Source organism: Neophocaena asiaeorientalis, unplaced genomic scaffold (assembly GCF_003031525.2).
Source record: "Neophocaena asiaeorientalis asiaeorientalis breed wild unplaced genomic scaffold, Neophocaena_asiaeorientalis_V1.1 scaffold21, whole genome shotgun sequence".
In the NCBI taxonomy this organism is placed as follows: Eukaryota; Metazoa; Chordata; class Mammalia; order Artiodactyla; family Phocoenidae; genus Neophocaena; species Neophocaena asiaeorientalis.
In genome coordinates this window covers 569,163-591,075 of record NW_020174053.1, presented here as the reverse complement: position 1 = coordinate 591,075, position 21,913 = coordinate 569,163, and the positions used below count along the sequence as shown (strand labels likewise).

The 21,913-nt window shown below is 35.9% G+C and overlaps 1 protein-coding gene across 1 annotated transcript in view; it reads left to right on the top strand.

Annotated features, from left to right (window-relative positions):
• ARHGAP20 (Rho GTPase activating protein 20) overlaps window positions 1-21,913 on the top strand; it is a 144,975-nt gene that overhangs the window by 105,769 nt on the left and 17,293 nt on the right. The window contains exons 6-9 of the mRNA XM_024754254.1: window positions 875-959; window positions 4,018-4,095; window positions 8,826-8,892; window positions 11,243-11,431. Coding sequence (XP_024610022.1) covers window positions 875-959; window positions 4,018-4,095; window positions 8,826-8,892; window positions 11,243-11,431 — 419 coding nt within the window. The remainder of the gene's footprint in view (window positions 1-874; window positions 960-4,017; window positions 4,096-8,825; window positions 8,893-11,242; window positions 11,432-21,913) is intronic.

Sequence of the window (21,913 nt, the reverse complement as noted above, 5' to 3'; positions counted from 1 at the left end):
CTTTAAGTTGTAGCTGAATGAATTAAATTTTTCTCTGCAGGGGTGTGCCCCAAACTATCCCCCTTTGCCTTAGTAGAAATTGTTCATTTGCCTCAAAATAAGCTGTTTAGACTGTACACTAGCAGCTACTTACTGTAAATAATGTTCTGTTATTATGTGTATTTCTTTCTTACTAGGAAGGAGAACACTGAGGTCTGGTTAGATCATTCTAGACAGAAATTAGTCAGTAATCTCTCCCATCTCTTTCGGTGTCTCCAACCTACCATGTGGAGCTAACAGTTTCCTCAAAGCATGTATTAAGTTTCCATACATGGAGGTTTTCTGCTGAGGACCTCAAAATTCAATTATTTTCCCTACCTTTGAGCATTAAGACTAAAATGGTCAATTGAGATTCATCTCTTATTCCCATAGTCCTTCCCTGCTCTCCCTTCCCAAGCATGGAGACGACCAAGATATATACTGCACTGGAGAGCTCAATGAGAAATAAAAGGCCATTGTTTTGGTTTGGTCTAGTAAAGTATTATGTATGCTCCTGTACTTATCACTAAGATTCTGGGCCTGTCCAGAGAAGGTAGGGAAGCTTTGAGGATAAAACACCATCCAGAGGTGCCTTAACCTGACTATACTTCTCAAGCCTCAGTTGAAATGGATCTCCTCTTCTTTTTTGTGCCCATGCCTAATGTCCTGAGAATTTTTTAAAATTCTCTTCCAACCCATAATGTAATCTGACTTTGCTGAGTCTCTCCATCTGTCTTTTTAAAAATAGCATATAAGTATATTGAAAATATTAGCAAAATAGATTGATTTAAAAATAAGCCATTGGCAAAATCCATCTGACTCAGTGTTGTTTTGGGTTGTTGTTGCATTTGATTAGATACATCAATCTAGAGAAAGAGAAGGACTACCCGAAGAGCATTCCCCTCAAAATCTTCGCCAAGGACATTGGGAATTGTGCCTATGTAAGTGTTTCTAAGCCAGAAAATTAAATTCCAAGTCCCTGCATAAGGCAGAACACCATGGATAAAAAGAGAGACAGGCAGGCAGACAGACAGTCTGTGTATGTGCTGTGGAAGGTAGGCATTTAGAAATACCATTACGAGAAAGTGCATTTCCTGGGGTATCTGTGTATCTTTGTTCATATGAAAAGTAACCCTAGAGAAAATGAAGCAAGAGAGATTCATATTATATTAATTACAGTATTTAACATTTACACTTGGAAAGAATATTGCCTGTCAGATGTCTCTTTCCTCCCTCTGGCATTAATGTTTCTCTGGATCCTTTCAGTAGCAGCTGCAGAGGCTTGTAGTAAAGACATTTCCACAAGGAGATATTTCCTGTTAGTATTAAGCAAGTTTTTCCAACTTGTCACTTCTTAAGTAGAGAGTGGGTTTTGGAAAGTTCTTCATTCTTTGAGTTTTTAAGTATTGAATTCCTCAGGTTAATAAATGGATGAGCTGGGAAAGATAACATTTTTAATGGATCAGCATATTCTACCTCATGGTTTTTATCATTTTGGTCAATAAAAATTAAGTTTGTTTAGCCCTAGTTATTGTGTGGAATTTTATGGCTGAAATATCATGCCAAGATGTTATTAATGATACACAAAATGGAAATGAATATTTTTATGATACTGTGGTTTGCCACACTTCATAGCAGCCCTAGATCACACAGAATAGTTTTGTGTGTGGAAAAATATGTAGTACAAAATAGTTATGTTTTGGGCAAAAGTCATACAAATGTTCTGACATGAGTGCTAGATGTCATTGCCTGAGGGAAATGCTCAAATGTGTATGCTATGAGACTACAGACATCTTCTGTAGCAAAGTAAAGTGGAAAAAAGCACCACTTTTTCTGCCAGCTTTGATGTAGTTGTTATGGCAGTTGGTTACATTCAGGATTTTCATGGAAAAACCCTTGAATTTTTTTCCAACACTTTCAGTGTATGGAAAGTGTGTGCTTGAGAAAGGACTGGTTTTGGAAAAGAAGACGAGATTTGGCTGAATTGGGTGCTCTGTTTTATCACTAGTACCCTGGTTAAAGTCCATGATGATATGACACACTGTCCTTTGCTCTCTGAAGTTGTTTCGTGGCAAGAGTCTCCTTTCAGGGAGCCCTGCTTGCAGAGTGATTCCCCCCAAATAGCAGTGCATGTATGAGAAGCATTCTTTATCCTTGGCCTCTGATTATGCGCAACCTGTTAGTGAATTCTGCTAATATGGGAAAATAAATAGCCACATTCTCAGTTTTGTCTGTTTATTTTATTTGTTTACGAGGCAAAGAACACTTATCTGCTAAAATTCATTTGTTTTGTCTACCCGAGAGGCATGCAGGAAAAAAAAAAAACACATCCTATAATTATTATTTTGAACATATATACCTAATATTAAGAAAAATCATTATCTTAGAAACCAGGTACATTGGGAGTGATTATTAGTATTACAGGGTAGATTCTTCACTTTACAAAAGACTTTATAGAGTGTTTCTTTAAATTAAATGAAAGGGTTTTCAGACTCAAAAGAAAAAAGCAGAACCCTTTCATTATATTCTATCTCAACTTAAAGCCCAGTATGTAAAACATCTCTGCCATTCTGGTAGAAGACAAACACTGAGCCTTCCCTGTTCATTTCTGAGATACTTTTGCTTAATCCTTGGAGCTATAAGGAACACCATTTGAAATCAGTTAACAAACTTGAGGCAATTTGTCATGTTAAGTAGTAGGCTTATAGAGAATAAATACTGTAATGAAGAGATAAGTGATGAGTTATCAGTAGATTTCACTTAGCTTTATTTTTAGATCATTTTGTTTCCGTTTATGTTACTTATTCGTGCCATTTAAGCCTTATCAGGGACACAGCACTAATTGCTCATTTATCCAATAATTATAATATGTAAAACCTCCCCTATGTGCATAGTAAATATTTCTTTTTTTAATTTTTATTTTATATTGGAGTATAGTTGATTAACAATGTTGTGTTAGTTTCAGGTGTACAGCAAAGTGATTCAGTTACACAGTACATTTACATGTATCTATACTTTTTCAAATTCTTTTCTCATTTAGGTTATTACAGAGTATTGAACAGAGTTCCTTGTGCTATACAGTAGGTCCTTGTTGGTTATCTATTTTAAATAGAGCAGTGTGTACATGTCAATCCTAAACTCCTAATATATCTTTTTTGATAGCATAGCATTGTCTTATATTTAAATAATGTCTATTTAGAGTTCAGTGAACTCTATAGATATCTCGGAATCTCGTTAATTCCATTTCTCTTTCTTGTGAACTCTTTATTTTTAGATAGTAATTTCTCAATGTAGTTTAGCATTTAGCATAGGGCTATTATAGATACCCTATTCAGTGGCAGAGTTGGTAACAGAATTGAGCTTTCTAAAATTTTCAATTTGTTTGCTAGGCCCATTGGTTTTAAGGCCTCTAAAGATTTCAACAACAAAAATCTCAGCAGCCACAGTGCCTGACATACAGAAAGTGCTCAATAAATAGTGGGGTTTTTTTAAAGTTGTCTTTTGTAACCATTTCTTACTCTGATTTTACCTGAACTGACTTTACCATACAAAGAAATGAAAACCCACACTGTGAAAACAGTACTCAGAAAGAAATAGAAAGTAATCTAATGCTCTCCCTTTTTTACTGCACAATGCTTAATGGAAATAGTCATGGACATGATGCAGAGGACCAACCTCACTGATTATTTTTGTTTGTTTGATTGGGAGGGTGGTCCTGTCTCTCTGAAATATATTTATTCTTTTTATTTCTGGCTTAAGTTCTTATATTTTTGAGTCATATATTCTTTATTTTAAGAGGAAGAGATGTTTTATTAAAAGGCATAATATGGAATGAAAGTAAATTATCAAGGGTTTGTGTTCTACTTAAGTTGTGCTTTACTCTGTCAACACTTGAAATCAGGATTTGCCTGTGGATAATCACTTGACAATAATTATTTGTTCACCTGTTTTAAAATTCTTTATTTATAGCTATATTTCTTATTTCTTTTCTTTCCACAGTCTAAAACTATAACAGTAACGAATTCAGATACAGCAAATGAAGTTATCAACATGTCACTGCCAATGCTAGGGATAACTGTAAGTTACTCTGCTAGATATTCTTAATTAAAAACAAATTTTGATACTTTGATTCTTATAAATATTATCCCTTCCATCATAAGACAGCTGATTATTAGAGATACCAGTCATATTTTGTCCCCAGAAATGTAGAAAATAAGGACAGTAAAGTTTTTTATTCTTTTTGAGGGTTTTGTTTTTTGTTTTGTTTGTTTGTTTGTTTTTGCAGTACGCGGGCCTCTCACTGTTGTGGCCTCTCCCGTTGCGGAGCACAGGCTCCGGACGCGCAGGCTCGGCGGCCATGGCTCGTGGGCGTAGCTGCTCCGCGGCATGTGGGATCTTCCCGGACCGGGGCACGAACCCATGTCCCCTGCATCGGCAGGCGGACTCTCAACCACTGCGCTACCAGGGAAGCCCTGTTTTGTTTTGTTTTTAATTGAAGTGTAGTTGAATTACAACATTGTTGGGTTGGCCAAAAAGTGTGTTTGGTTTTTTAAGTAACATCGTATGGTAAAACCCAAACTAACTTTTTGGCCAACCTAATAGTTTCAGGTGTACAACATAGTGATTTGATGTTTTTATAGATTATACTGCATTTAAAGTTACTATAAAATATTGGCTACAGGGCTTCCCTGGTGGTGCAGTGGTTGAGGGTCCGCCTGCCGATGCAGGGGACACAGGTTCATGCCCCGGTCTGGGAAGATCCCACATGCCGCAGAGCGGCTGGGCCTGTGAGCCATGGCCGCTGGGCCTGCATGTCCAGAGCCTGTGCTCCGCAATGGGAGAGGCCACAACAGTGAGAGGCCCACGTACCACCAAAAAAAAAATATATATATATATAGGTTACATTCCCTGTACTGTACTACATCCATGTATCTTATTTATTTTATACCTAGTAGTTTATACCTCATAATCCCCTTCACCTATCTTGCCCTTCCTCCTACCCTACAACTCATTGGTAACACTAGTTCTCTGTATGTCTGTTTCTGTTTTGTTATATCTGTTTGTTTGTTTTATTTTTTAGAATCTACATATAAATGAATATATACAGTATTTGTCTTTCTCTAATCTATCCATGTTGTTGCAAATGACAGAATTTTCATTCTTATTTATGGCTGAGTAGTATTCCACTATACATATACACAAACACACACACAAATACACACACACACCACATATTCTTTATCCATTTATCTGTTGACTGACACTTGGGTTGCTTCACTATCTTGGATATTATAAATAATGCCACTGTGAACATTGGGGTGTGTGTGTCTTTTCAAATTAGTGTTTTTGTTTTCTTTGGATATATTCCCAGGAGTGGAATGGCTGGATCTTATGGTAATTCTATTTTTAGTTTTTTGAGGAACCTCCATACTATTTTCCACAAGGACTGTACCAATTTACATTCTCACCAACAGTGTACAAAGGTTCCCTTTTATCTACATTCTTGAAAATATTTGTTACTTGTGATTGTTTTGATGATAGCTATTCTTAAAGGTGTGAGGTAATATCTCATTGTTTTGATTTGCATTTCTCTGATAATTAGCGATGTTGAGCACCTTTTCATATGCCTATTAGCTCGCCATCTGTAAGTCATCTTTGGAAAAATATCCATGTCTTCTGCCATTTTGGGATTGGATTGTTTGTTTTTTTGATATTGAGTTGTATGAGCTTTTTAAACATTTTGAATATTAACCCCTTGTCGGTCATATCATTTGCAAATATCTTCTCCCATTCTGTAGGTTGTCTTCTTGTTTTGTCAGTGGTCTCCTTTGCTATGTAAAATCTTTTACTTTAATTAGGTCTCATTTCTTTATTTTTGCTTTTATTTGATTTGCCTTGGAAGATAGATGCAAAAAAAAATATTGTTACTGTTTATGTCAAAAAGTGTTCTATAAAGATGTTAAAAAAAGAAAAGTGTTCTGCCTGTGCTCTCTTCTAGGAGTTTTTTGTTTTCCAGTCTTAACATTTAGGCCTTTAATCCATTTTGACTTTATTTTTGTACATGGTAGGGGAAATATTCTAATTTCAGTTTTTATGTGCAGCTGTCTGGTTTTCCCAATGCCACTATTGAAGAGACTTTATTTTCTCCATTGTATATTTTTTCCTACTTTGTTGTAGATTAATTGACCATATTCATGTGGATTTACTTCTGGGTTCTCTATTCTGTTGCATTGTGTCTGTTTTTGTGCCAGTATGATACTGTTTTGATTACTGTAGCTTTGTAGTATCATTTGAAGCTAGGGAGCATGATACCCCCAGCTTTGTTCTTTTTTCTCAAGAATGCTTTGGCTATTTGGGGTCTTTCATGGTTCCATACAAATTTTAGGATTATTTGTTCTAGTTCTGTGAAAAATGTCATGGGTATTTTGATAGGGATTGTATTAAATGTCAGTTGCTTTAGGTAGTATGGACATTTTAACAATATTAATCCTTCCAGTCAGTGAACATGAGTTATCTTTCCATTTATTTGCCTTATGTTTGGTTTCTTTTATTAATGTTTTATAATTTTCAGAGTACAGGTCTTTTGCCTAGGACAGTAAAGTCTTAATATTAGCTTAATATTGAGTGCTCTTCTTCCACTCCCATTTTATAACCTGTGTGAATTGAAAAGCATAATAAGATTAGACTATAATTTTAGAGAGATAATAATATGCATTTTAATTTTATATGCTCTACATATACAGTTAGGGAGTTTTTTGGCATAAAATTCTCCTTTCAACCTCCTTCCCCCCTTCTCACTTATCACTATATGACTATCCTTTCCCTATCTCCTCTCCTGGTTCTTCCTCCTTACCTAATTATTCACTTATCCCAAGAGTCAATCAGTCTTAGGATGATGAATTCTGAAGGATCTGCTCTACAGTAGAATTTTTACATAAAGAACGTATAGCTAGTAACCATATTCACTGGCTGCAGGTCCAGAGGATAAAGTAGATGGTACCTCCTATTGAATCTGTAAATTTAAAAGTAAGCTTTGAATTAGATCATGGATTTAAAGACTTTTAGTATGGACACCACATTTTCCCCAGTTTTGCTTTTAGCTTCTGCTTCTTTCTGTTTCATGGGGCAATGATGAGTTTTTGAAATTTTATTAATAGGGAAGATTGGAATGTTTGAGGGTGAGGTAGGGAAAAAGAATCAGAAAGTTCTCATGTCCTCCCTACCAGTATATAAAAACCACACAGTAGGTACTTGTATTAAAGGGAATGACTTTCAGAAGGATGGAACTAAAGGAAGAACTTGAACAACACCATTTCTTGAGTGAGATTCTCTATAAGTATGAAAACGTGGTGTTACTAAGATGTGACATAACATATATATAAGATATGCCATAGTCTTAACTGTATTTCAGATTGCTTTTACACATTGCTATTATAAGCCCTTAAGAACTCAGGGCAACCACAATTTAGAATAATAGATCTGATTTATTTTAGTGAAATTTAATAATATATTTAAGATGTAAATAAATATATATGCACTGAATAAAGCAGGCACCTCTGCATTGATTTCTAAGCTTATATAATTATACATTGGAAGAGAGTGAGTAGTTTAAGGGAAGGAAGAGAGATTAATTAATGACATGACTCATTTTCTTATTTATGCTTTCCTTTTGGATAAAGTGATCAATCTCATCATGCCAAAAATATTTCTGTTCAATATAGTTAGGAATTGAGGCTGTTTGGCTGTACTGTTCTAAGGGATTATTAAGGTGTTTTCAAACACTACCAAAAAAAAAGAAATGATCATTGTTAGATTGCTCTTCCTGTTTGCAATACAAATTTTTTGACTAGGGAATAGTGAAGGAAGTGACAGAGTAGGGGAGGGTATTGGGAGGGGTAATCTCCTAGCCAGGACCCTCCATTATAAGGTCAGGGTCCTGATTTTTAATCAGAAGATAAAGGCAAGAATATTAAATATTATCAGTCTGTTGTAATTTCATTTAAAACATTTTTGCTTTATCTTCTAGAGGATACAGCAAAGTCTGTATAATTTAGTATTATTTCTTTCAAGTGGGAGTTTCAATATTGCTGGGTTGTAGTTCTGCTAGTGAACAGTTTCATTGTTCCCCATAACTGGGCCTGTTCTGTAGACAGAATTCTTGTCCTTTCTGTCCCTAGGCCTGGACTTGCCCAAAATAAAGCCAGTGTGGATTGTGACAGCTACCTGTCTCCTCTCCTCAAAGCCCGTTGGTCATTCTTCTTCCACTCAGAAGCAGCTAAGCTAATAATCAGCCTTTGAGACTTTACTTTTTCATCACAGACACAGCAGTGTAGTGGCTTTCTGGATAACAAGGTTGTCTTTGCAGGGACATGTTGGAGATTAAGTCCAATATTCTCTGAGAAGTTTAGAGATAGCAGAAGGCAGGACTCTGAAGAAGATAGATTTACCTTTTAGAAAACCAGGAAGTTTCTGCTTACTTTGTAAAAAGGCATATTTATGATTTCATATTCTGTGGGCTACCCATAATAGTGAGGGCCTGATTCTATTGCAGTTCATGGATCCCTAGTCATCCCTAGGGGAAAAGGGCAGGGTTCCTTAGTCCTCTGTTGGAGATTAGAGAGGGAGAGATGGTTTGTAGGAATCAGCACTGCCATCTTCAAAGGCCATATCCACCCCCATGAACCTGAAAAGCATTTATATTGTCTCTGTTCTTTCTTTTTTGCAAAACATAAAATTGCCAAAAAAATAAGTATCCTCATTCATTGACCAAATGTGAAAGAATTATTGTTAATTCTTTTATCTCCAAGGGCTCTGAGAGAGAGTACCAGTTATGGGTCAATTCTGGCAAAGAAGAGGCACCATACCCACTTATTGGTAAGTTTCTATGAAAATATAAGATAGGATTGATTGTGTTTTAATTATAATTCTAAATGTCTCAGATAATTGGTCATATGGTCCTAAATTTCAATACTATTAACTATTAATCTTCTATAATATTTATATATTAATTTAATAAATATCAAATATTTCCTATGTGCCAGACAAATAATATCTCTTCATTCAAGAAGCTAATGGTATAGTTGGGAAGAGAAATGTAAATTTTCTTCTTTTTTTTTCACTTTACAGAAGCACTATCTTGTCAACCTTTTTAATTTTTTTTCCAAAATAAAGCAATATGTATTGGTATTCCTTTTTCCCTATATATTTATTTTTCATATTTAGTTTTTGAATTCCCTGTTCCCTTTCCTACCTACTACTTGTCTCTATGGAAGACTATCTATAATCCAATCATGCCTCAATCTATCAATATCAGTGAGTATTTAACACCTGCCCTGTGCCCAGCACTTTCCTAGCCATCATAAAGACAATGAAATTAAACCATTTAGATTCTTAGTCTTCACTGACTAACTTAGCAATAACTACTACTTTACTAACTACTTTGCTACTTCTCTAGCAAAATTTTCCAGCATTTGTTTTGAAGAATTATTGGCAAATAGGTTACATCTTCACCTTATTTAAATCATTTAGCTAAAAAATACTCTTGATCAATGAGGCCCTTCAGTGTGGTTAACAGAAATAAACCAATTACAATAAGGGACAGTATCTGTAGCAGATCTTGAAATGATGACATTGATGATTGATGGTGATGATGATGATTTCTGTTAATAATTTTTAAATGCTTACTATCCTGCCAGAATTGGGCAAAGCATATCATATGAGTTATCTCATGGAATCCTTTCATTTACCTGTGAGATCACTACTGTGTAATTCAGGTTTCAAATAATCTGAATAATCTAAAACCAAACTGTTCTATGAAATGTATATTCTCAGACTTAAAGTAAAGCAAGTCATTGTGCACATGGCTGGGGACAAAATTCACTGCATTTCCAGTTTCTTAATGTTGTCATTTTTGTAAAAGTCAATGAGCAACAATTAAAGCTGTGTTTAAAAACCGAATGAGTACATAAAATAATTGTTTTAATAAAATATATTAATTTAATTAAAACTATATAGATGGTAACTCTCAGACTTAAACAGCTTCAAGCTCATTTCTAACTCTCACTAAAAAAATACATGGGACACGGGACACGATTGTTACTTAGCAACAGTTCTCCATTGCATATTTTAACATGCCTTGTAAACTTCAGTTGTAGATTAGCTATTGGCTATTTTGCTAAATTGATTTTGCTTTATTGCTGTCATAGAAGTCCTTTTTTTGCCTTAATCCCTGAAAGTTGCTGTAGTACTTGATGTTAATGGAACATTGACATTGTATGCCTATGCCAGATGGAAAGGAAATGGAAGAGTTCACTGAATTACATTCAGTGATAAATCAGGAATAGAAGAGAATTTACCCTCTTTAAAACGTAAACTAAGTCTATGGCATAATGGTACGTGAGGATTAATTTAAAAAATAGAATTACTTAAGAGTATTAAAGAGCAAAAAATCATGTTGCAGTCAGATGTCCAGGGTTTAGTTTTTCTAGTTTGAAAATTCCTTTTTGAATCTTGTCTCTTTTTCTGATACCCTGCAGTCTTCCTTCTAATTATTGCTTATGAATAACAACCTCAGAGGACAGTGGTGGGAGGGAAGCGTAAATCAAACAAACCAGTCCTAATGAGTCTTGAGTAACTCTAATTATATAACTAGTAAACAGTATAAAATGTCTTTTTCAGAAAGATATCTTGTGTTGAATAATAGTAATAATAGTGATGCTTGAAATATATAGTTTTCTGCCTTATTATTTAAATAATATTAACTACTAATGTTTACTTATTTGATCCTTATAATGCTGTGTGGTAGGTAGGGTAAATATTTTAAATCAGAGGTCAAGGATTGGCTGAAGATTTGCAGATATAGTTAGTGTCAAAGGAGAAACTAGAATACCTTTAAATATTCTCAGATGTGAACATAGGAAGAGTCAACATTATGCAACTTAAAGACAATCTGTGCATTCCCAAACAAGATATTCTTTAAAGATTTTTTTTCCTCTTTGATTTTTTTTTCTCCCCTCTCCAAAAAAAAACAAGACTACTCTGGTTGGGCTGCTGCATTATGCACTGGTCTCCAACTGTAAGAGTGTGCATGGTGATCATTAAGTCAAAAAAGGATTCTTTATACCAAAAGTCCCAGGAGCAAATTGCAGTATATTCCAGTATGTAGCACACACACTCTTGGTGTCAGTCAGCCTAAAGTCTATGTTTAGATTTTTTCTCTGTGTAGGGCATGAATATCCCTATGGAATTAAAATGAGCCATCTTCGAGACACTACACTCCTGACGCAGGGATCAAAGGATTGCCCCACACCTTCCAACTTCCAAGAGCCCTTCCTCATGGAACAGCTGCCCCGAGAGATGCAATGCCAGTTCATCCTGAAGCCCAGCCGCCTGGCTGTGACCCAGCAGCTGAGTGGTGAGTTTTCTCCTCCCTCATAGAGACTTTTTTAAGCAAAACTTTTCATTCCTAAAAGCAAAGTTTTCAAAGTTCTTTGCCTTTATACAGACAAAGACCCAAACTTCCAGCCAGATGAAGTATTTTTTCTTTTGAATTTGCTAAGTGTTTTGAAAGGAAAGATGGAGTTTTAGAAGATGGTTTTATAAATCAGCAGTAGGAGTGACTGACTTATAATCAGCAGTTACTGACTGCAGTAGAGTCTGTTCCTTCTTTCTTCACTATTCTTTCCCCTTTAACCTATGCCCACTGCAGAGTCAAAGGCACCAGGCAGTGCTGCAGGTGCTTCAATGATTTCTTTGTACTGTAATACATTGCATCGTGTGTTCCCCCTAAATGGTCACATTATAAAAAGGAGGCTGTCAGTGATGGGTGTCAGGAGACTCTGATGCCCTACCTGGATCCTGGTACTGTTAAGTATGTTAAGATTAAGATGATTTCCACAGAAATCTCTCCTTTGTCTACTAATCTATTCTGATCCCTGTGAACGTAACCATCCCTTACCCACACCATAATAAAGACTCCAGAATGATAAAAGTGATATTCAACATAGGAGGACCATCATTAATTACCTTAACCCAAGTTTGAGCTTTACGCCCTCAGTCTGAGAAAAGATTGTGTAGAAAATAGAAGAAAATATATCACACCAAAAAGTGTGAGTGGGGTAGTAGAAAATTGATGCTGAATTTTTGTAGCTGCTTATGTCAATTTGAACAAACTGGGGGACCCACTGAACAGTGGCCATTGTTTTATACTCATCGCCCCACACATACATGTCCAACCCTGTCACTTTCTGTTGATGACCTAGCCTCACACTTTATCCTTTATTGAAGTCATTGGTCAGGACTCCCTAATCTTGCTAACACCAGCTATAAAAACTTATCTTACATTTGCACTAGTCCTCCTCTCTCCTATAGTGGTAAATTGAGGTTTTGAACCCTAAGGCTATTTACTAACATCTTTGGACCATTTGGGAGGGGTATTATAGAGATGTTATAGTTTTCCATCCACTAAAATGTGAGGCAGAGAGTTTGGTCTATTTTGTTTACTGCTATATTCCCAGCACCTGGAACAGTGTCTGAATATATATAAAAAAAGCATCCAATAAATATTTGTTGAATTAATTTATTAATAGGTCTGTTGTTAGTATTCATTAAAGATATAAAGTGAATGTTGCCTTTATAATTAAGCTGAGGAGAATAATATTTTACTCTTCTACCTTTATACTCCTGTTTTTCAAAATTGTTTCTCTGGGTCCCTTGTCAATAAAATAAAATAAATGTATTTTAATTAATTGGACCAAAATAATCAGAGATCAAGAATCCTAAGGGTTTTACCCAATTTTGTCAACGACCTGCTTATTAAATTGTAGGCATCCTCTACTTATTAATCCTCTGTTTCTCCCTGTTAAAAGTTAAGATAGTAATGGTTGCAGCTGTAAGATGATTCATGATAAATGGGATCAGGGATGGAGTAACTATAGACCAATGGTGACAACCTACCTGTGTAGCTAAAAAATTAACAGATGAAGTAGTTTTGTATTTTTTTAATACAGGGGATTTTGGTGAACAACTGCTTTGGAAACCACTGACTTAGATCAGGGATCAACAGACTTTCTCTGTAAGGGACCAGGTAGTAAAATTTGCAAGTCAGCAGACAAAATTGAGGCTATTACCTAGGTACTTATAACGAGAGAAAACAAATTTCCACAAATTTTTCACTGATGATGTTCAATATGTAGTAGTAACTGAGTACCGTTTTATGTAATACAGATATACTAATGAGAAGAATTGAATTCTTTTTCGGAAATAACATTTTGCTTAATTGGTGTTCAAAATTAGTATTCCTATGATAATAATTGAATGCAAAATGTTCTGATCTGTAATGAGATTTTATATATTTCATGATCTTTGAAAATATCTTTTCACACAGATAGGTACTGCCAAATGCTAATATATCATTCTACAAGCATATAATCTTAATTGAGCATATTCCTCTCTTTGGAGGCATTTATAGAATTTTGTTAGATTCCTCCTTTGATATTTGCCTTTTGGCATGTCGTTTCATTGCAAATTAATCACTTCCAATTGAAGGTTAGGTGGAAGTAAAAGGATTTTGGAATATGGAAATTTCTTTTTGCACAGTTCAGTTGCACAAATGATTTTGAAACATAGAAAATTCCTTTCACTTGCATTAAGGTTGGTAAATACTGCTGGAACTGTAGTTTGAGCCCAGGAAATACATCTGCTATAAGTTTTTATGGAAATGGAGATCTTGCTTCTTGTTTTAACTTTAGACAGGAGGAGAAGGGTAAAAGTAGCTTGACATTACTTGTCCATTAAATGTCTTAAATGTCAGATTAGTGTTTTTGTTTTCTTCAGATAATTACCCAGAAATGGAAATGCTGCATCCTATGGTTGTACTATTTTTAGTTTTTTGAGGAACCTCTATACTGTTTTCCATAGTGGCTGCACTAAATTACATTCCCATCAACAGTGCACATGAGGTTTCCCTTTCTCCACATCTTCACCAACACTTGTCATTTTTTGTCATTTTGATAATAGCCATTCTAACAGGTGTGAGTTGATATCTCATTGTGGTTTTGATTTGCATTTCCCTAATGATTAGTGATGTTGAGAATCTTTTCAAATGCCTATTGGCCATCTGCATTTCCTCTTTGGAAAAATGTCTTTTCAGGTCCTCTGCCCATTTTTTTAATCAGGTTGTTTGGTTTTTTGCTATTGAGTTGTATGAGTTCTTTATATATTTTGGATGTTAACCCCTTATCAGATACATGATTTGCAAATATTTTCCCCCATTCAGTAAATTGATTTTCTATTTTGTTGATGGGTTCCTTTGCTATGCAGGGGCTTTTTAGTTTGATGTAGTCTTTTGTTTATTTTTGCTTTTGTTGCCTTTGTTTTTGGTGTAAAATCCAAAAAATCATTGCCAAGACCAGTGGCAGGTAGCTTACTCTCATGTTTCCTTCTAGGAGTTTTATAATTTCAGTTCTTACATTCAAGTCTTGATCCATTTTGAGTTATTTTTTTTGTATGGGTGGTCCAGTTACATGTTTTGCATGTTGCTGTCCAGTTTTCCCAATATCACTTATTGAAGAAACTATACTCTCCTCATTGTATGTTCTTGGCTCCTTTGTCATAAATTACTTGACCATAAGTGCATGTGTTTATTTCTGGGCTCTCTATTCTGTTCCATTGATCTGTGTATCTGTTTTTATGCCAATATCATACTGTTTTGATCACTATAGCTTTATAATATAGTTTGAAATTAGGAAGCATGATGCCTCCAGCTTTGTTCTTCCTTCTCAAGACCACTTTGTCTGTTTGGGGTCTTTTGTGGTTCTATACAAATTTTAGAATTGTTCTATTACTGTGAAAACTGCCATTGGAATTTTGATAGGGATTGCACTAAGTCTATCGACTGCTTTGAATAGTATGGAGATCTTAACAATATTAATTCTTCCAATCCATGAGCGTGGAATGTCTTTCCATTTATTTGTGTCTTCTTCAGTTTCTTTCATCAGTGCCTTATAGTTTTCAGTGAACAGGTCTTTCAGCTTCTTGGTTAAATTTATTCCTAGGTATTTTATTCTTTTTGGTATAATTATAAATGGGCTTATTTTCTTAAATTCTCTTTCTGATAGTTTGTTATCAGTGTATAGAAACACAGCAGGTATCTATATATTGATCTTATATCTTGCAAATTGACTGAATTCATTTAGCAGTTCTAAAAGTTTTTTTTGGTGAAGTCTTTATTTAGAGTTTTCTGTATATAGTATTATGTCATCTGCAAATAGTGACAGTTTTACTTTTTCCTTTCCAATTTGGATACCTTTTATTTCTTTTTCTTGCCTACTTGTTTTGGCTAGGACTTCCAATACTATGTTGAATAAAAATGGTGAGAGTGGGCATCCTTGTCTTGTTTCTGATCTTAGAGGAAAAGCTTTTGACTTTTCACCATTGAGTATGATGTTAGCTGTCATATATGACCTTTATTATGTTGAGTTACATTTCCTCTATTCCCACTGTCTTGAGAGTTTTTAATCATAAATGAATGTTGAATTTTGTTAAGTGTTTTCTTCATCTATTGAAATGATTATATGATTTTTATCTTCTTTTTTGTTAATGCAGTGTATCATGTTGATTGATTTGCAGAATATGAACCATCCTTGTATCTCTAGAATAAATCCAACTTGATCATGACATATGATTCTTTTAATGTATTGTTGAATTCAGTTTGATGATATTCTGTTGAGAATTTTTGCCTATATGTTCATCAGAGATATTGGCCTATAATTTTCTTTTCTTGTGGTTTCTTTGTCTGGTTTGGTTTCAGAGTAATGCTGGCCTTGTAAAATGACTTTGGAATCTGTTTTTTGGAAGACTTCGAGAAGCATTGGTATTAATTCTTCTTTGAATGTTTGGTAGAATTTACCAGTGAAGCTGTCAGGTCCTGGACTTTTGTTTATAGGGCGTTTATAAATTACTGATTCAGTCTCCTTATCAATAATCAATCTGTTCAGATTTTCTATGTCTTCATATTCAGTCTTGGAAGTTTGTATGTTTCTAAGAATTTATCCATTTCTTCTAGGTTGTCCAATTTGTTGGCATATAATTGTTCGTAGTAGTCTCTTATGATCCTGGATATTTCTGTGGTATCAGTTGTAACATCTCTTTTATTTCTGATTTTATTTATTTTAGCTCTTTCTTATTGAGTCTGGCTAAAGGTTTATCAATTTTGTTCATTTTTTCAAAGAACCAGCTCTTAGTTTCATTGATCTCTTCTACTGTCTTTTAGTCTCTATTTCATTTACTGCTGCTCTAATATTTGTTATTTCCTTCCTTCTAGTAACTTTGGGCTTAGTTTGTTCTTTTAGTTCCTTGAGATGTAAAGTTAAGTTGTGTACTTGAGTTTTTTTGTTTCTTGAAGTAGGCATTTATTGATATGAACTTCTCTCTTAGAACTTCTGCTGCATCCATAAGTTTTGTATATAATATTTTCATTTGTCTCAAGGTATTTTTCTATTTCACTTTTGATTCTTTCTTTGACCCATAGTAGCATGTTGTACCCATAACGGTAGCATGTTGTTTAATCTCCACATATTTGTGAATATTCCAGTTTTCTCGTGTAATTGATTTCTAGTTTCATACCATTGTGGTTAGAAGAAATGTTTGATATGCTTTCAGCCTTCTTAAATTTGTTAAGACTTGTTTTGTGGGCTAACATATGATCTATCCTGGAGAATGTTCCATGTGCACTTGAGAAAAATGTATGTTCTATTGCTTTTGGATGGAATGTTTTGCATGTGTGTATGTATACCTTAAGTTCATCTGATTTAACTTGTCATTTAAGGCCGATGTTTTCTTACTGTTTTCTGTCTGAATGATCTATCCATTTATGTAAATGGGTTATCAAAGTCCCCTACTATTATTTATTGCTGTTTATTTCTACCTTTAGGTCTGTTAACATTTGCTTTATATGTTTAGGTGCTCCTACATTGGGTGCATAAATATCTTCAAACGTTATATCCTGTTGTTGGATTAACATCATTATGTAATACCCTTCTTTGTCTGTTATTATAGTCTTTGTTTTAAAGTTTATTTTGTCTGATATAAGTATAGCTACTCCAGCTTTCTTTTGGTTTCCATTTTCATGAAATATCTTTTCCCATCCCTTCATTTTCAGTCTGTGAATGTTCTTAGGTCTGAAGTGAGTCTCTTGTAGGCAGCATGTAGATGAGTCTTGTTTTTTTATCCTTTCAGTCCCTCTCTGTCTTTTGATTGGAGAAATTACTCCACTTATATTTAAAGTAATTATTGATAGATATGTTATTGCCATTTCTGTTGTTTTCTGGCTGTTTTGTGGTTCCTCTGTTCACTTCTTCTCCTCTTGCTTTCCTCCTTTGTGGTTTGATAACTTTAGTGATATGCTTAGCTTCCTTTGTTATTATGTATCTACTTTAGGTTTTTGCTTGTTGGTTACCATGAAGCTTACATGTAACAACTTACATTTGTAACATTATTTTTATGTTGATACCAACTTAAGTTTGAACACATTGTAAAGCTCTACATATTTATCCTCCCCCAACATTTTGTTTTCTGATGTCACATTTTACATCTTTTTATCTTGTATACCCTTACTTAAATATTGTAGTTAGTTATTTTTTACTATTTCTGTCTTTTAACCTTCATATTAGCTTTATAAGTAATTCACTACCTTTACCATATATTTATCTTTACCAGTGAGATTTATACTTTTATATATTATTAATTAGCACCCTTTCTTTTCAGCTTAAAAAAGTGCCTTTAACATCTCTTATAAGGCCGGTTTAGTGGTGATGAACTCCTTTAGCTTTTGCTGGTCTGGAAACCTCTATCTCTCCTTCAATTCTGAATGATAACTTTGCTAGATAGAGTATTCTTGGTTGGAAATTTTTGTCTTTCAGCACTTGGAATATATTGTGCCATTTCCTTCTGTCCTTTAACATTTCTGCTGAAAAATCTGCTGATAGTCTAATGGGGTTTCCCTTATACATAATAAGTTGTTTTTCTCTTGTAGCTTTTAAGATTCTCTCCTTGTCTTTACCTTTTGACATTTTAATTATAATATGTCTTAGTATAGATTTCTGGGTTCATCTATTTCGAACGCTCTGGGCTTCCTAGGTCTGAATTTCTGTTTCCCCAAGTTAGAACACTTTTCAGCCATTATTTCTTCAAATAAGTTTTCTTCCCCTTTCTCTTTTTTCTTTTTCTGGGACCCCTATAATGTGATGTTTAATGCATTTGATGTTGTCGCATTTAAGCTATCTTCACTTTTTTTGATTCTTTTTTCTTTTTGCTTCTCTGATTGGATGAGTTTCTTTGCCCTGTCTCAGGTTCACTGATCATTTCTTCTGCTTCATCAATCTGTTGTTGACCCTTCCCCCCCGGGTATTTTTCAATTCAGTTATTCTTTAGTTCTGTGACTTCTGTTTGGAACTTTCTTATATTTTCTATCTCTGTTGAAGTTCTCACTGTGTTCATCCATTCTTCTCTCAAGTTCAGTGAGCATTTTTATGACCATTGCTGGAAATTTTTATCAGGTAAATTACTTATCTCCACTTCGCTTTTTTCCTGAGCTTTTATCTTGTTCTTTCATTTAGAACATATTTCTCTATTTCTTCATTTTGCTTGATTCTATATTGGTTTCTATGCATTACATGAAACAACCACCTCTTCCAGTCTTGAACCATTGTCCTTGAGTAAGAGATGAACCTTTTCATTCAACCCTGCCCTAGCTCTTGGTTTTCTCTCAACCCTTTGTAATTGTCCAAGCAGCCTATTTTATTTTTAATAGCTCCCAGTAGTTGAGGATGTACCAAGATTAGTCAGTGTCCCAAAGGGGAGAGAGCTCAGTCAGTACCTTTTATTCAGGCTGATTGGAAACCAGGTCCTCAGGCAGCAGCTTTTCAAGAATGAAAATATATGCAGTCCTCTAGGACTGCAAGCATAAGCATGCTGGCCCCCAGAGCCAAGCCATCTGGAGGTGTCCTCTGGCAGCAGTCACAAAAATTGGGACTCCAAGTGGGTGTATAAACTCCTTTCTGGGAGATACCCCTGTTCTGTAGTCATGCATAGGGAAGTGAAAAGATGGTGTCCCCTGGGTACCTTCTTTGAGAGCACCTCCATAACCTCTAGGTGTGTGCCAAACCTGAAGCCTGCCCCCAGGGCTGAAGTTCCTGGATGAGCAAATAGGCCACTTTTACAAAAAGACTGGGGGTGTGTTTCAGTCTGCTGTCTGTGCAATATCCTAGGGATGGTAGTCTTCTAAGAACTGTCTCTATAATTGTTACAGTCCTGTGGGACCCAGGAATGCAAGCCCCCCTGGTCAGGCGATCAAGGGGCATTCCCTGGGTGACAGCTGCAAAAACTGTGTCACCAAATGTAAAAACCAGTGCACCAGAGGTGTGTAGAGCCTGCCCTCCAGGAGATAGAGACACTCTGCAGCACGGCAGAGGGAAAGCACAAAAATGGTGCCCACTAGCTGAAGCGGGGCAGAGGGGGAGTACAAAGGTGGCATCCACTGAAAAAAGGAAAAGAAGAGAAAGAAAAAGAGGACAGGAGGAAAAGGAAAGAAAGAAGAAAAAGTAAAAGATGATACCCATCAAAAGGGGGGGGGGGGAAAGATGGGGCCTGCAGGCTTTAACAGTGCAGAGGAGAGTAGGAAGATAGTGTCCACCAGCCTCTGTCCTGGGGAGTATCCCAGCAGACCCCTGCCCCTTAGACCAATGCTTTAAAATTAGTAAATGAATCTCTTTCACATGAAGTCTGGGTGCTTTTCAAAGGGCTGCTTGTGGACTGAGCTCTGGGGTGGGTGATCCTGGGCGTAAGCCGTTTAAGAACCCTCCCTCAGGGCTTCGCTGGTGGTGCAGTGGTTAAGAATCCACCTGCCAGTGCAGGGGACACAGGTTCAAGCCCTAGACCAGGAAGATCCCACATGCCACAGAGCAGCTAAGCCCATGCACCACAACTACTGAGCCTGTGCTCTAGAGCCCACGAGCCACAACTACTGAGCCCGTGCACCTAGAGCCCATGCTCCGCAACAAGAGAAGCCACTGCAGTGAGAAGCCCACGCACAGCAGTAGCCCCCACTCTCCACAGCTAGAGAAAAGCCTGCGCACAGCAACAAAGACCCAGTGCAGCCAAAAATAAAATAAATTTTAAAAATTTAAAAAAAGGAACCCTCCCTCAGTTCCACAAAGCCCCACATGTCTCATGGCATGAGACATGTTGGCCTTCAAAGTGAGATGTTTTGGGGGCTCATCCCTCAGATGCCAGATCTTAAAAGTTGGGGTGACCTATGTGGGGTATGAACCCTTCACTCCTTCTGGGGAAGCTCTGGGTTTTGAGTTTCTTCCTGACTATGGGTCATTGCACGAGGGGTGGGGTTTATGGTGAGCTAGTGTCTCAGCCTTTCCTACCCACTTGGATGTAGTTTCCTTCTCATTTGCCCAATGTAACAGGATGTAGTTTCCTTCTCATTTGCCCAATGTAACAGGGTCTCTCCGCCAGTTTTGAGGGGTTATTCAGAGGAAATTGTTCCATATATAGCTGTTGATACAGTGTATCCATGGAAGGAGGTGAGTTCAAGATCTTCCTACATCACCATCTTGCTAAAATTTCTAATTAAGGGGTTTTTGTTGTGGTTATTTATTACTCTTTAATAATCTATAAGCACAGACTTTTAAGAATTACAATTTTTAATATTCAGTTCCATAATTTAAGCATGAAGAAACTCTAGCTTGAATCTTGCCAGAATTGTTTAGGAAAGCTGGATGTACATGAATTTCATTTGCTCTGCATTTACATCATCCTAATCTTTTTTATAACAATTGCATGTTTTTTCATCAGCCTTTGACATTTAGAAAGTAAGAGCTATGCATTAAAACCTCTGCAAGAAAGTAAACGTTAATGAATTTTTTTTTCTCTCAGTCCCAAAGGGAACATGAACTCTAAAATTGACTGTTGTATGTAATAAAAGGCATGGCTGCAGCTGAAAGCATTTATAATAAAGTACAGAACTCAATTTCTACTTTATCCTCTGTCTACATTCATCAGATAGCTGGGTATATAACTTTATGATAGAGCATTCTTCCTAAGAAGTGTGTGAAAGCTAAAAAAATCAAATAAATCTGGTTTCGAAATAGTGAAACCAGATTAAATGTGAGGTAACTAGACTGAGTACAACTACTCAACATATATAAAGATACATATTAAACAAACATTTGCACAGATTGACATTGCTGGCCTACAGGAACCCCCTTCTGGGTTTAAGAATAAGGTTCAGTTTCCTTTTCTGTTTTTTAAAATGGTGGAGGTTGGGAGTGTCAGGGCAGAAAGGAAGTGCTTTAGTTAAGCAGAGTCTGGTATTCCTTCCTGTTTGCATACTTCCTGAAGGCTGTTACACAGATGGAGAAAGGGTGTGGGGAGGAGGTCCTCTTTGTGGAGAGGAGATTGGTGTCTTAGCAGCTTTAATCAAGATTGCTATGACCTATATGCCCTGAGCAAAGTAGCACTTTTCATACACTATCCTATTTAATCCTCTCAATAAGGCTTTGAGGTGTAGGTAATTTTCTCATTTTAAAATTGAAGAAAAAGGGTAAGTAAAGTGCACAAATTAGTGTTTGAGCCAGGAGTCTAAGTGGGCTTCTGACTGCAGAACCAAAGACCTTTACACCTGGATGTATGCACATTAATGATGCACTGACTGTATCCTGAGGAAGCCAAGGGTGGATGATGGTCGAAGGCTTTTCAGTAAAATGTTACTTATTTGATTATCCTCCCACGATTTGGCTTTTTTAGTATTTGGTTTAAGTTGGTTACGCTAAGGAAATAAACAGTATAAAACACTTGTTTGAAATGAGCATTTGACACTGCCGATCAT